Raw genomic sequence first — 14,266 nt, 5'->3', positions numbered from 1 at the left:
CAGGTCGTGTGTACAAATCAGAAATTGACGTATTTTGTTGTAAAAACTAATATTTGCCAGACGGCCAAATTATAATCGATGATACATAGTGTAAACATCATAATAATCAGCGAACGCATTATTTATTTGTAAATTAATTTCACTAGTACGACATTAACACAAAAGTTGACAAAATATTTTTAAAAAAACACAATTTTTTATGAATTTTTAAATTTCTTTTATTTTTACATAAATTGAAGTAAAAAACAAACCTAATACCAAGTAATAAAAGTTAAACCATATCAAAATACATAAACATATTCTTTGTACGCTATTTATTTTGATACGATTGAATAATTATACCTCACATGACTGAAAACGATGCTGACGTAACAAAAAATGACGCATCGAAAAAAAGTCGATTTTCTGTCAATATTTTCGCTAGTTGTACGTAAACGTGTTCTAAGTTAACAAAGTCCAGTTGTTAAATTAGGTTTCAATGGACAACGGATTTCCTGTGACGTAATAATGAAGACTGATATATTCAAATGTCGTAACTAAATTATAAAAATAATTTTTTTTTATTTATAATTATTATTTTTTAACAAAAATGATATTTAAAATATTTTAGATAATTAATCAAAAAATTTTAAATTCTTGTTAGTCTGTTCTTACTTCCGGTCCTTATGACATCACAATAGCAATAAAGAAAAACGTAACTAAATTTAAATGTTAATATTTACGTTAATTATTCGAGATTACACACGTTTTATTTCCACGATTTCTAGAATTTTATAAGTTTAGATTAATCCTAATTGTAAAACAATAAAATAAAGGGTTTTTGTTTTTGAAAGTTCTTTCAAAAGCGGCTAAAATTGTTGATTTTTTATAAAAATATTTTATTATATTTTTCCTCCTTTTTTTTACAAATATATATTTGTGTTCCATAAAAAAATGGGTCAATTATAAATAAGAAAAAATAATAAAAAACAAAATTTATTTTCGTTCAAATACAAACAGAAATAATAATTAATTAAAATGTGATGTAAATATATGTAATGGTATAATAAATTTTATTTTGAGTCAATTAAATCGAAAATATTATTATTGAAAACAGGCAACTGGTCTGTTTTTTTTATTATTTTTCCTCCTTTTTTTTTTACAAATATATATTTGTGTTCCATAAAAAAATGGGTCAATTATAAATAAGAAAAAATAATAAAAAACAAAATTTATTTTCGTTCAAATACAAACAGAAATAATAATTAATTAAAATGTGATGTAAATATATGTAATGGTATAATAAATTTTATTTTGAGTCAATTAAATCGAAAATATTATAATTGAAAACAGGCAACAGGTCTGTTTACCGCGCAAAACGCAACCACCATCACTTATGACGCACACAATCACGTTTGTGACGTCACTATTAGAAATTATGTTTCTAGGGGAATAGTTTTGAGGTCAATGTAACAATATTTTTTAAAAAAGTTTAAAATTTTTAAAATAGATAAATTGAGTCTTCTTATACTTTGAAAAGGGTTAAAAATAAATTCTATTTTAAAAATAGATTTTACGCATGATTTGAAACGTTAAAAAAATTAACCAGAGAAAGGAAATTTTAAACTTTATTTTAGTCATATACCCAGAGAATTTTCCAAAATAATTGCCCGCAAGTTTAATAAAAGAATTTTGCGGCCGCTTTAAGCTACTTAAAATACCAGGTTGACTGTAAATGTAATGACGTCATATACCGGTAGACTAAGTAGCTTACAATCACAAATTACATATTTGGTTTTACAAAGTATAACTAATGCCTAACCAATGGTATTCATAGCTAGTATTTAAAAGTTATAGTTTGGAAAATATTATGCTGTTATTGGAATACTTTGAGCCAGTATCAAATCTTTTACTGCTTGGTTATGAATGAATGTGAGTCAAAAATATTGACTTAGAATCTGTTTTTGTGGCCAGGTTTATGAGTATTTGCCTTAGATTCGGATCTAAACCAGGTTATCTGTAAACAGGTTTAAAGACATGTTTGCTTTAACATTTTGTACCGAACTGACCTCGTTAACACTTATCATGATTCCAATTAAATGGCTGCTACTGTGTTTTTTATTTACAGGAAGAAGTTTAATTAACGTAGCTCCTGTTTGGCCCAATTTCCGTTCTACTGAACCGGATAGGAGGTTTGTTACTCAGACATGGGCGTCTTTACACAGAAGAAATGAAAAAATAACACCTATGGCCAAATTACTTGCCGAGAACTCAAACGATTTGAATTAAGAATAATTGGCGGATTTAAAAGGCGCGAAATTTAAAACAATTTGCCCTCAGCTTTGTTATTACGCGACAATTGGTAAACAACGCGCTATTGTTACTCGCTTGATCGGTTTTTCAAAACAAGTAAATATTCGACCAGCTGACAAGGCTAAACGAGGCCGTAGGCTGCTGATTTATACTGATTTGTTTACTCTATGTAAGTGATCTAATTTCGCAAAAATACTTCAGACATGAAGCTTTTCCAACGACATAGACCTTAAATAAATAAGATCATTGAATCGATAAGAGTTTGAAATCGAATTAATTCGTCCTTCTTACCAGAAACTAAGGCCTTGTTGTTTAAAATTAATTAAGTTTTAAAGTCGGCGACAAATTAAATCTGTTAATTATTGAGTTTAAAGATGTAAAGGAATTAACAAAAGATTAAGGACACTCATTATTCAACTTCAAAACAACTATTTTAACAACTTTTGTCCAACAAAAGGATTCCAAACGGAATTTCTATTTTTAGTTTTAATAACTTTTTAAAAACGGCTGTAAACACCTTTTTTGATGAAAAACTGTAGTCAACAACGCTATAAATTTATTCTCTTTAAATTTATATCAAGGTAGGTAGAATACAAATGAAAAACTATGGATTCGCGTTTCGATTTGGAATACAATACCACGCTTAGAGACGGAAAAACAAAAATAGGGCGTAACAAAATATTTAAATGTATCATTTTTACGTAAAACGTTGTTAAAACTAGTATTTTTGTAATTTAAATAATTAGGGCCAATTAATTATAAGTTTAACCGAGTTTTTGTAATAATTTTTGTCAGATTATCTGTTTTTTACTACATTTTTTGTCACAGCAATTTACTTCTACAAAAATTTGCAACGCCGTGTAGCTGCCTTACTACGTGCGCGCATTTTTTCTCTCTCTTTTTTGTTTCTTTTTTCTCTTCACGGTTGATTCATAATTGCGGGAGATTGTGACGTAATGGAAAATTCCGAGGCGCCTAAAACCTGAAGATATTGAACCAACGAACCATTCGAAAACGTGGCGTTCTGGCAACTAGACGTTAAAACCTTTAGTTTTTAGACAAATTTAACCATTAATGAGTTATGTAGACGGCTGGCAAGATACCAATAATTAGACAGTGGATTGGCAGACTTTATTTTGGCTCTAAAAACGTGTTTAGGGCATATGGTGGTCTATTAAGTGTTAAACGTAATATTTGCCAAAATTTTACGAAAATAAGACCAGTTAAAACCAAATGTTACATTTAATAACCATAGGAACAGTAAAACTGCTTAATAATTAGGCTAATTACTAATTTTCGGGCCCGTATTAGCTAGCAATTTGCTGTAAAGCCATGTGCGTAGTAACCGACTGAAATTTTGTTAATGGTTTATTAAATATTAGCCTATTTTGTTCAAAATAATGATTAATATCGTAGTACAATTGTATTCGAAGTACATTTACCATCTCTCGGGTATTTGTTTATATTTTAAAATCGTCGTTTAGGCCCATTTCCGTAGCGTAGCCTGAACAGCATGAGAACATTTTCAGTAATTTTCCATTGGGCAAACGAAAATCATAATATTGGTTTAAAGGCCGTGGGTATTTTATTTTCGGTAGGAGAGCATAGTACAATAAATGAATTCAGGTATTCTAGTCAATGATTGTCTAAGTCACGTGCTTAATTCTCTCCTGGCTGGTGTATTCACATTGTAGCGTATCAAGTACGCCCAACTCTGTAAGTTTTATAAACTTTTCCATTCGATAGCGCGACGTGTTTGCGAGCGTATTTTGTGTATTTAAAAACCCATGAAATTCTCGTTTTGCGACGGAATTTTTATAGAGTACATAACTTCGATTATGGAAAAATTTAATACTTTTGGTAATTTTTTTTACCAAACTTGCGGTTTTGTCTAGATAAGGGTGAACACCTAATAAGGCTTAACATTTTTAATGCATACTGTCGCTATAACGTGATATTTGTTATTTTGTCAGAGGGCCAGCTTAATTAAATGTCTGCGTTCGTTTTACATTTGGCGCGAGATATGCACACGTGACTATATCGCTGACGTCACAACGCCCTACATTATAACATGTTCGTTAAGTACTATGACGTCAATAGCGATTATTGAGACCCTAGAAACCTGGTTGGAAGATTTGTCACCAACTTAAGACTAACTAACATGCGGCCCGCTAGGAAGGAATTTCGCGTAATTCCATTGCCTATCATATTACCGAACTCAAATTACCTGATAAAAACTACGTAGTGATGACGTCACGAAAGGCGAGTGGCCTAGATATTTCGCGTAAATCTAAGTTAAACAAACCGTTCGGCCATCACTGGGCGAATTTAGGACGAAAACAAACATTTTAGCGTATTTTTAAAGGTAGAACATTCCATTAGACGTTTTCCTGTCTAGTCGACCTACAGTTAGGTAGGAAACTGTCGTTTTGTCTCCTTATGTTAAACGCACAAATATTTAACCCTCAAAATTTACCTGGTTCTGGGTAACCTTGTTTTAATATTTTACCGCGCTTTGGAAATGTTGATTTCAAAGTTATTTAACCGAAACATAGCACGGAAATAATACTTGAAAATTGATTACTTGGCGTTTTAAAAACCTTACGCAGAAGTTTGGCTTCTTATATTTAAACAGAACAACTGATTTAACCTTAGTTTAAAACTTAATTGATTTCGGTTTAGAATTATCTTGTTTTGGTCGTGCTGTAGGCTACATTGCCAACTCACAAATTAGGTCGAATATAAATTGTTTATAAAGGGAATTTATTGTTTAACATTTCCATTAACAATCTCAGAAATTTCTTTTAAGAATAATCAATATTTTTTATCCCAATTTAAGTAGTTCGACTTGTTTATCGAAAGCTTATTTGTTTACAGCATTTGATTCTTGAAACAGTTTCTCCCAACCCTGTTCTAGTTAAACGTTCTCTCACTTGTGCGAAAATGACGTCATAACCTTTTTCTTTTTTTTCTGCAGAGGGTATTTATAAGGACAATAGTTTTACTTTAACGCATTGAAAACCTTACAACTAGAAAGAATAGAAGCAACATTTTACCAAGCTATTTATTGAAAGTTATTGAAATCAATCCAAGAACATGGGACAAAAAGTTTCAAGCGATCGTTCAAGGCAATTCTCGTTTATTGAGCCCATATTAGCTCGCACTTCATCACGTAGCACCAGTGTTAGCAACCGAAACAGTAGACGGGACAACACCACACCACCTAAAAATGGTCGAAGACACCGGGATGGTAACAGAAGAAGGAACCATTCGCACCACCATGACCATTTAAATGGAAAGCAATTAACTGCATCTGGTTTAGAATCGGAATGTCCCCACAGGTAATTATTCAAATAATTTGACGTCAGTTTTAATGACGTAGTAAATAAGCCATTTAATAACTTACTGCTCGATGGTTTGGTAATTACCTAAAAATTTTAATCGCTTAAATTGAAATGGTTAATTGTCTTCGTGTAAGCAGTAATTAACTTGAGCGATAATTACAATCCTGTCTGAGAATTTGAAACTACGTCATAGCTAACACGGCCTTTCTCTTTTTAGGTTAGACGTTTTGCTCGACATGCCGCCTGTTAGCGTAGAAGAACAAAAGAAATACGGTTGGAATTCCGACGACAAAAGTGTGAACGTTTTTATTAAAGATGACGACCTAACCGTTCACAGACATCCAGTGGCGCAGTCAACGGACGGGGCCCGGGGCAAAGTCGGGTTCTCCCGGGGATTACATTGTTGGGAGATCACCTGGAATACCAGACAACGTGGCACGCACGCCATGGTCGGTGTATGCACTGATTCGGCCGCGCTAACTTGCGTGGGTTACCGTTCACTAGTCGGACAAAACAACGAATCATGGGGCTGGGATTTGGGTCGTAATAAGCTTTACCACGGGGGTAAAGTTCACCGAAACGAGAAGAAAACCTACCCCGCATTTCTTGAGCCCGACGAAAACTACGTCGTCCCTGAGAAAGTGTTAGTTGTACTTGATATGGATGAGGGAACGATGAGTTTTGTAGCTGATAAACAATACCTGGGCGTTGCTTTTACTGGGCTCAAGGGTAAAACCCTTTACCCAGTCATCAGTTGTGTATGGGGTCACTGTGAAGTCGGGATAAAGTACATCAACGGCTTAGAACGTAAGTTTACAAACTTTACCTTTTTAAGAATTTATTTACGTACTTAAAGACATATTACGTAGGGCGGGTTGGTTGCTAGGATCAAGCCATCTATCATCTCGATATAAAAATAGCTTTTCTACGTCACGATATTAGTAATACCCCTTCATAACACGTGCTCATGTCTAGTCTTATGTATAGTTATATAATTTCCACGAGATTTAATTTGTGACCATAATTAATCAGTTTGTTACAGTCTTAAGTAAATTTCTCAAATAGTAATTATTAATCTTTGTTAGTTAAGGATTAAGCACAAAATCTAAACTATTAAGTGACCCTTTTTTGCACTTAACATGAAATTCCTGTTTAAGAAACTTATTTGAAATTATTTTGGCAAATAATTAATCGAATTTTATTTCTTTTACAGCCACACCTCTACCTCTTGCCGAGTTATGCAGACGTCGTGTCCGCATGTCAGTTGGAAAGAAGAACTTAAACAATAACGTCCAAAAACTCCCCCTACCTCACTTATTGCACGAATACGTCATGTACCGATGACGTCACACGCTCGATGACGTCATTTTTACGCAATGAAGCTGCTAACTTGTGGTGCTAAGACAAGCTATTGGGATTTAACAAAAACATTGTGGTAACCGTAAAACGGTTTCGATTTCCAACTCTCTAAAAATCTTCGTTTTTACTTTTTAACCAGATTTTAAATCGTCCTCTTTTTGCGTTCCTTTTTATATTGAAACGTCTCGTAATCAAATTGTTCAACTAAAACGTTTTTTGTTGCCTTTATTTTTTGTTATTCTTATTTAAACCAACTTTTTTTCTTTTTATTATTATCGCATGTTAATGCCGTTATTATCGTTTTATTTAAAAAATAAAAATTGATCTTATTCTGAAATTATTTGATTTTTACAAGCAAGTATTTTGCAAAATACCTTTTTAGGTAGTTATAAAACACCTTACCTTTTTAAACATTTTATTAGTTGTTAAAATTTATTAAAAAATCTATTTATAAACTCTAATACAATTTTACAATAAGGTCTACTGTTCATAGATAACCACAAGAATTTAATAATAGAAAAAATTTGAAATAGAAAATAATAAATTGCCCGTTATAAAATATAAAACTAAAAACTCCCTCATTTGAACTTTACAAAAACACTTTATTAACTTAAATTCCTTCAATTATAAATGACCTAAAAATTTCAAAAAAATGTTAAACAAAAAAATTTAATTAAAAGGAATTTGCTAACAAAACAAAAATTCGAAAAATTTATTGAAAAAAAAAACAACCATTACATATCTTATTTTATGAGAATCTATTAAATTAAATATTTAATCTATTGCTCCTATAAGGCGCAGTAAATGCCTGAAAACTACTATAAGTGCATATTTTTAATTCGAATAAATAAAAGATGCTTAAACCTAAATGGTGTTATATTTTTGCCAGTTGGGTTAATTGGTAAAGTAGAATAATCTAATAAATAATACAATATACTAATCTATATTATCTTATAAAATAAATTGGCAAATAAAATTTATAATCTGCTGCTAAGTAAAAGGGTAAATAAATGACTAAAAATTACTAACTGTGTATTTTATGGTTTTAGAAACAATAAATTGCTAAAACCCAAAACTGTTACATTTTTGGCAATCGGGTTATAGTTAATGCGCTATAAAAGCTGATTTTTAATATGTGCCATAACATTATCTGCGTTATCTTAAAAAAATGGCAAATTAAATTTAAAATCTGCTATTAAGTAAAAAGTGCAATGAATGCCTAAAAAAAACTGTTAACATCTTTATATTTTAACAAACAAAATCAACCTAATTTCAAATTTGGGCTAATAAGTATAAGTTATAAAAAGCTAATTAAGATTACAGTATACCAACTTATTGTAATTTCACTTCTACGCACGAATTACTTGTTACACCAGCGTTGCTCTTCGGCTATTATAACTCGTTGTTTTTCGAGTTAAATTCTTGCGAATTCGAACCGGGGTTTGAATCGAATTCCTGGTCGCCTGATCTTTGTTGGATTCCTGGTGAACGGGTTCTATTCAATAATAAACAAAATATTTTTTATTTTTGTATATTTCTTTATCCTTAATGTGGGAAGGTCGACTTTACGACCTAAACATAGAGTAACATTTGTAACCCTGACCCAGTCTTGAGTTGACTTTAGCAGTTTGGAATATTATAGATTGCAATTGCCTGATAATTAAGCTGCTGATTAAGTATTGGCTCTGCAGGAGTTCAACCACACCATATTTGACACAAATACAAAAAATATAAAAAAGATCAGAAATGTTAAAGTCTTTAAAAGATTATTTATATAGCTCGACAATTTTAAATATTATTTTTTAAATATATTTAAAATAATAATTTTATTTATAATTTAACAAAGTCATTTTTCTGCACCCGACTCTAATACGTGACCATCGTCATCAGAGTTGTTACTATAACGATGTATATTATGACGTCAAAACATATTGTCGATTGTTACAACTAAATCAAAATAATAATTAGATGTGACTCTATTCATATTTTAACAAAATACAATTGTAAATATTCAATTATTTTACTTAAGAATGTTTTGTTAAAGTTTTTTGTTATATTTTTCAGGTAATTTAGTGCACGTTTACAGTGCACGTAGACAGTTAGTTTAGTGACAACAGACTGAGGTGAACAACATTTTTTTGCTCGAAACTTTATTTTATTTTTTTATTACGTGCGAATAATGCATTGTACGTACTAACAGTTCAATATTATAGGGGTCGTGTAATAACATTCATTTACTAGACAGTCTTCGTTTAATTTTGAATGCCTTACATTATCAAATAAAATAAGGTTTTTTAAATTTTATTTTGCAAAAAATGGGTCCCAAAAATAATGTAATTAAAATATTTATTTTAAAATTAAGAATGATGATTCGAAAAACTGTTAGCGAGCAAAACCACGTAACAATAGAACCATTGTTATATTTATAAACGTAATACTTAGCCCTAGGTGGTAGGTGTAGTCAAATATTTTTTTAATATGTAAATTAGGGATTATTATGTTTATATATTTATATGTTGTCCTTAATGGATTGCTGTCATAATACAAAATAGGCGTTAACTGATAAACAAAACGCGCCAAAAAACGTTATTTTAATAAGAATGAGGCATTTTTTATTAACCCCTTTTTACCTTAACCCCACCTCTAAAAAGTGCCCCTTACTTTCTATAAATATGTCGACATAAATTTCGATAAAATGTTTTTTTATAACATAGATGAATAACTCAATTATTTTTTGCTTTAGGTAAATTTGAATTAAACGTCATTTGGAAAAAAAATCGATAATTTTCATTTTAACGAAATACCTAGTAAAAAAAATTGTAAAAATTAAACAAAAAATCAAATAAAATTTAATAAAAATGATCAATTATTCGAAAGAATAACCTTTAGTTTTCTTGTGATGTTTTTTATCCTCAATCGTTGTGTGAAAAAAATAATCTGGATAATATTTTGTAACTTCCACCAGTAGAGGGAAGTAGTAATACTTGGGACCCTTCTTTTTTGACTTTTTCTGTAAAAAAACACAGTATAAAAATACTTGATCTGTATTTAGATATTGTAGTAAAAAATTAAAAGGGTTGGGGTTCGATTCCCACTGCTTCCATGCCGTAATACCCATTTGTCCGACACTGTAAACCAATTACTAATAAAAACCGGCAGTATGGTGTAGTGGTCAGAACACTTAGTTTTACGACATAAGGACTAGGGTTCGATTCCCACTGATCTCATGCTGTAGCGCCCTTGAGTAAGGCGCTATAAACGGTATAAACTCCTGTTGAGCCAACACTTTATCAGCAGCATAATTACCGGGCATTTATAATCTTTAACATCCCAAACTGCCAAAGAAAACTTAAGACTGGGTTGAGGTAACTGATGTTATTTTATGTTATATTGTGAAGTAAACCCTCCCACATTGAGGATAAAGATATATAAAAAATCAGGTTAATTAACAAAATCAACAGATTAATAATATTCAAAATTTTAAAGCAAAATTAAGGCCGGGTTGGGGTAATAAATGTTGCTCTACGTTTAAGTATTATGTTTAATTTAAGTTAGGAATTCTACATTTTTACATTTTTTCTATATTTTAATTTAATTTAAATTGTTATAAACATATCGATTACTTTAAGATCGAACGAACAATGACTTATTATGACGTTCAAAGCAACCAATTATCTATTATGACGTTTACACGTGGGCAATATGACGTCATAAAGTAACCTTTATCCTACATCACAAACCTCATTATAATAATTTAATATAAATAAAAAAAGAGAAATTTAAATTAATTTAAAATAATTAAAAATATTTCGTGAAATTAATCATAAAAATTAGGTTTTAATAAAAATATTAATTTAATAAAATTAGAAACAAATTTCACGAAAATCTAAAATTAATAAACCGAAAATTAGATTTATAATATGTTTTATATTATATAACTTTTTACTTTTTTAGTTTCAATATTAAATATTTAAATAATCGTTTATCAAAATATAACATTTAATTCGTGGAGTTGTATTCTTAATTTGCATTATATTATAAAACTTTTTGGTGATGGGTAATTTCTAAATAATTTTTACAATTTTTTTAAGACAATTTAACTTTTATTAAACATATTAATAACCTTATTGTTGTATTTATATAAAGTTAATAAAATATTGGATTTTTTAAACTAAAAAAGTAAAAATTAATTTGTTTTTCACGTCAAATTTTTAATGTTTTAAATTTCTGAACTAAAATTAACCAAATTAAATTTAAATTTTACAAAATATTTTTTCCCCAAACCTCTATTTTACTTTGTCTTTTTTTTATATCTTTATCTTCGATGTGGGAAAGTCGAATGCGCGACTTAAACATAGAGTAACAACTGTTACCCCGACCCAGTATCGAGTTGCCTGTGGCAGTTTAGGATATTTTAGATTCTAATTGCCCGATAATTATGCTGCTGATTAAGTGCTGGCTCAGCAGGAGTTCATACCATTTATAGCGCCTTACTCAAGGGTGCTACAGCATGAGATCAGTGGGGATTAAACCCACGACATCATGTGTGGTGTAGCAAGTGTTCTTACCATTACACCTCGCTGCCGGTGAACGTCTTATGACGTCATAATATTGCTTACCTGTCAATCAAAATAAATCACCTTTTTGTTTTTGGGTGAATGATTTTGGTGAACTTTTAATTTTCCGTCTTTTATTTCCCGTTGTTCAGGTAACACCTGTCCCGGCAAAACTTCACGTTTCTCAACGAGGACAAACGTATTTAATGGCGCCAAGTAATGCGTAGCGACATCATGTGACAAAGATAATTCACTTATTCCAACAAGAAGTCCTGCCAAAAAATAACTTTTAAATATATTTTTCTGCTATAATTACAGGTTTTAACAAAAAATTTTTTATATATAATTTTAAAGAGAGATGACCGACTTTATGACTTAAACGTAAAGTAACATTTGTTACCCCGACTCTGTCTCGAGTTGACTTTGCCAGTTTAAGATATTATTGATTATAATTGCCGTATATTTAAGCTGCTGATTGTTTTTTTTTGCTTTTTTTTAATAGTTTTAACTGTTAACGGTTTTTATTTAAAATTTTAAAATCTAAAATATATATTTTTAACAAATCATATAAGAAAAATTTTAAAATATTTACTAAAAATTTAAGAAAACACAACGATTTTAGTTAAGCAATAACAGTTTACAAGTATTACGTCACAATCAAAGATAACAGCGACCAAATATTTAAACCACTACTATGCGATTACGTAAGTAAATACGTAAAACTTTATCGAATAAAGATTTTATCTGAATCTTATACGACACGAACGTAAATCAGTTATAAATAAAAATAAAACACGATATTAAACCAATAAGATTGCGGTAAATGTTGAATAACAACTTAAGTTTTGCTTAGGGGTTTACTAGGAAAAATCTAAAATCTAGGAATTTTAATTTTTTGGTGGTAAGAATTTAACGACGACATGTTGTGGGTATTTTTAGACTTAAGCCTAAGGGAAAACATTGCGATTTTAGTCTAAGTACAAACCTAATCTTTTACTATCTTGTTTAAAGTTTTTTTTTTACTTTTGTTTATCCTCGATGTGAGAAGGTCGACTTCACGACCTTAACATAGAGTAACATTAGTTACCCTGACCCAGTTTCGAGTTTCCTTTGGCAGTTTGGGATATTATTAAATATAAATGCTTAATAATTAAGCTGCTGATTAAGTGCTGGCTTAGCAGGAGTTCATACCGTTTATAGCGCCTTACTCAACGGCGCTACAACATGAGAGCTGTGGGGATCGAATCCAGGACCTCTTGTAGTAAAGACAAGTGTTCTTATTTCAACACCAGCTGCCGTTTAAATAATATTTAAGCAATACTAAGAGACCACAAGTGTTAAAAATTATTAAAAAAATTGAGGCCAAACCTTGGGTAATAAACGCGACTTTACCTTTAACCTACAAAATTACCTGAACTACGTTGAGGATAAATTAAAATATAAAAAAACAAAATTGAACCTGATTCGTCGGTAAGATCGATGCATTGGTTAAACCCAACATGACATCGACGTTTAATATTTTCCATGAGATGAATTATCGCGCAGTCTGGATTGAAAATGTGATGTTGGTTGTTACCGTAGCGTATCGTGATAAACATTCTAGAACCAAACAAAAGAAGTTTTGGTTAGATGGTAGTGAGGGTAGCAGATTTTTCATGTAAAAAGGGTCTTGACCTCACAACCTAAACATAAAGTAACATGAGTTACCTTGACCCAGACTTAAGTTGACTTTGACAGTTTGGATGTTATTAAATATAAATGCTGGATAATTGATTCATTTTAAGCCTAAGAGGAGTTGCCGTCTATAGCGCCTTAACATTTGCTTCGTTTGTTTAGCCCTGTTTATTCGCTTACTATGATCAAAGTTCGGCGTTTCATATTTATTAACAAGACAATAATGGTACAACATCAAAACTTAACACAACCATTCAGCAGCTTCTAAAAACGCAACTTGCACAGCAGTACAACAACTTTAGTTTGGAAAAATCAACCAAACAGTCACGCCCCCTTATCCGAGGGTTCAGACAGATAATCAATTGTGTTAAAGCAAGATAAAAGGCGCACAAAACCGGGGACAAAATTAGACGTTACGCCACTAACAGACTTACTAACGGCGCTACTGTATTAAGGCGTTAAGATATTCTCTACAACCTTATGTAGTAACGTTACCTGTTTTATCAATGAACGATGCTGCATGATATAAACAGTTAAAACACAGGTTTCTATAAAATACAAACATTTGGTACACGTTTTTTTGGTTACTTACACTACTTAACACTATGCTAGCTTAACTTATTTGCTCTAAAATTAATTTAAATTATTAAAACCGAGTTTTTGGTCGCCTTTATTTTTATTTAGTCACTTTGTATATATTTTATGAGCTACATTTTTAGCCTTTAAAAATCTGCAACTTGTATTCTACTAAATTTGGTTAACACAAGTTACGTTTAGGCTTAAGTTATTTAATTGTTTATTCTTTAAATATACCCAAGTTTACCTTTAATGTCTTATCCAGCCTGCGAATTCTGTCATCAAATTTCAGTAAAAACGTGAAACAACATTCCACGAAAAACTCTCTAACAACCCAAAGTTGATGTAGCAACAAAGATAAAACTAAAAATGGGTTTAACATCTTTTTCAATTAGATCAATCGCTCGATAATACTCAAGTTTGTTTAGAAAGGCTGAAAGTAAAATCAACAAATTTACGCCATGT

General features: G+C 30.7%; 2 protein-coding genes across 3 annotated transcripts; one reads left to right on the top strand and one right to left on the bottom strand.

The window, feature by feature from the left end:
* The first annotated feature begins 3,340 nt into the window (after window positions 1-3,340).
* Window positions 3,341-7,332, top strand: LOC145754906 (SPRY domain-containing SOCS box protein 1-like). The gene is made up of 3 exons (XM_082571076.1): window positions 3,341-5,633; window positions 5,854-6,443; window positions 6,850-7,332. Exons 1-3 carry the CDS (start codon window positions 5,389-5,391, stop codon window positions 6,978-6,980), a joined length of 966 nt encoding a protein of 321 aa, XP_082427202.1. The 5' UTR covers window positions 3,341-5,388; the 3' UTR covers window positions 6,981-7,332.
* A 674-nt stretch (window positions 7,333-8,006) lies between these two features.
* On the bottom strand, window positions 8,007-14,197 carry LOC145763600 (uncharacterized). 2 transcript variants are annotated; one of them, XM_082575084.1, is made up of 5 exons: window positions 14,049-14,197; window positions 13,011-13,233; window positions 11,636-11,823; window positions 9,879-10,005; window positions 8,007-8,490 (listed from the first exon to the last, which is right to left on the bottom strand). In XM_082575084.1, exons 2-5 carry the CDS (start codon window positions 13,147-13,149, stop codon window positions 8,363-8,365), a joined length of 582 nt encoding a protein of 193 aa, XP_082431210.1. In that variant the 5' UTR covers window positions 13,150-13,233; window positions 14,049-14,197; the 3' UTR covers window positions 8,007-8,362. The 2 variants fall into 2 exon arrangements, with proteins under 2 accessions (XP_082431210.1, XP_082431211.1); XM_082575085.1 differs by having other exon boundaries at window positions 13,011-13,150.
* Window positions 14,198-14,266: the final 69 nt, after the last annotated feature.

This window comes from Corella eumyota, chromosome 1, assembly GCF_963082875.1.
Source record: "Corella eumyota chromosome 1, kaCorEumy4.1, whole genome shotgun sequence".
NCBI lineage: Eukaryota > Metazoa > Chordata > Ascidiacea > Phlebobranchia > Corellidae > Corella > Corella eumyota.
This window is presented reverse-complemented; position numbering and strand designations above follow the sequence as displayed.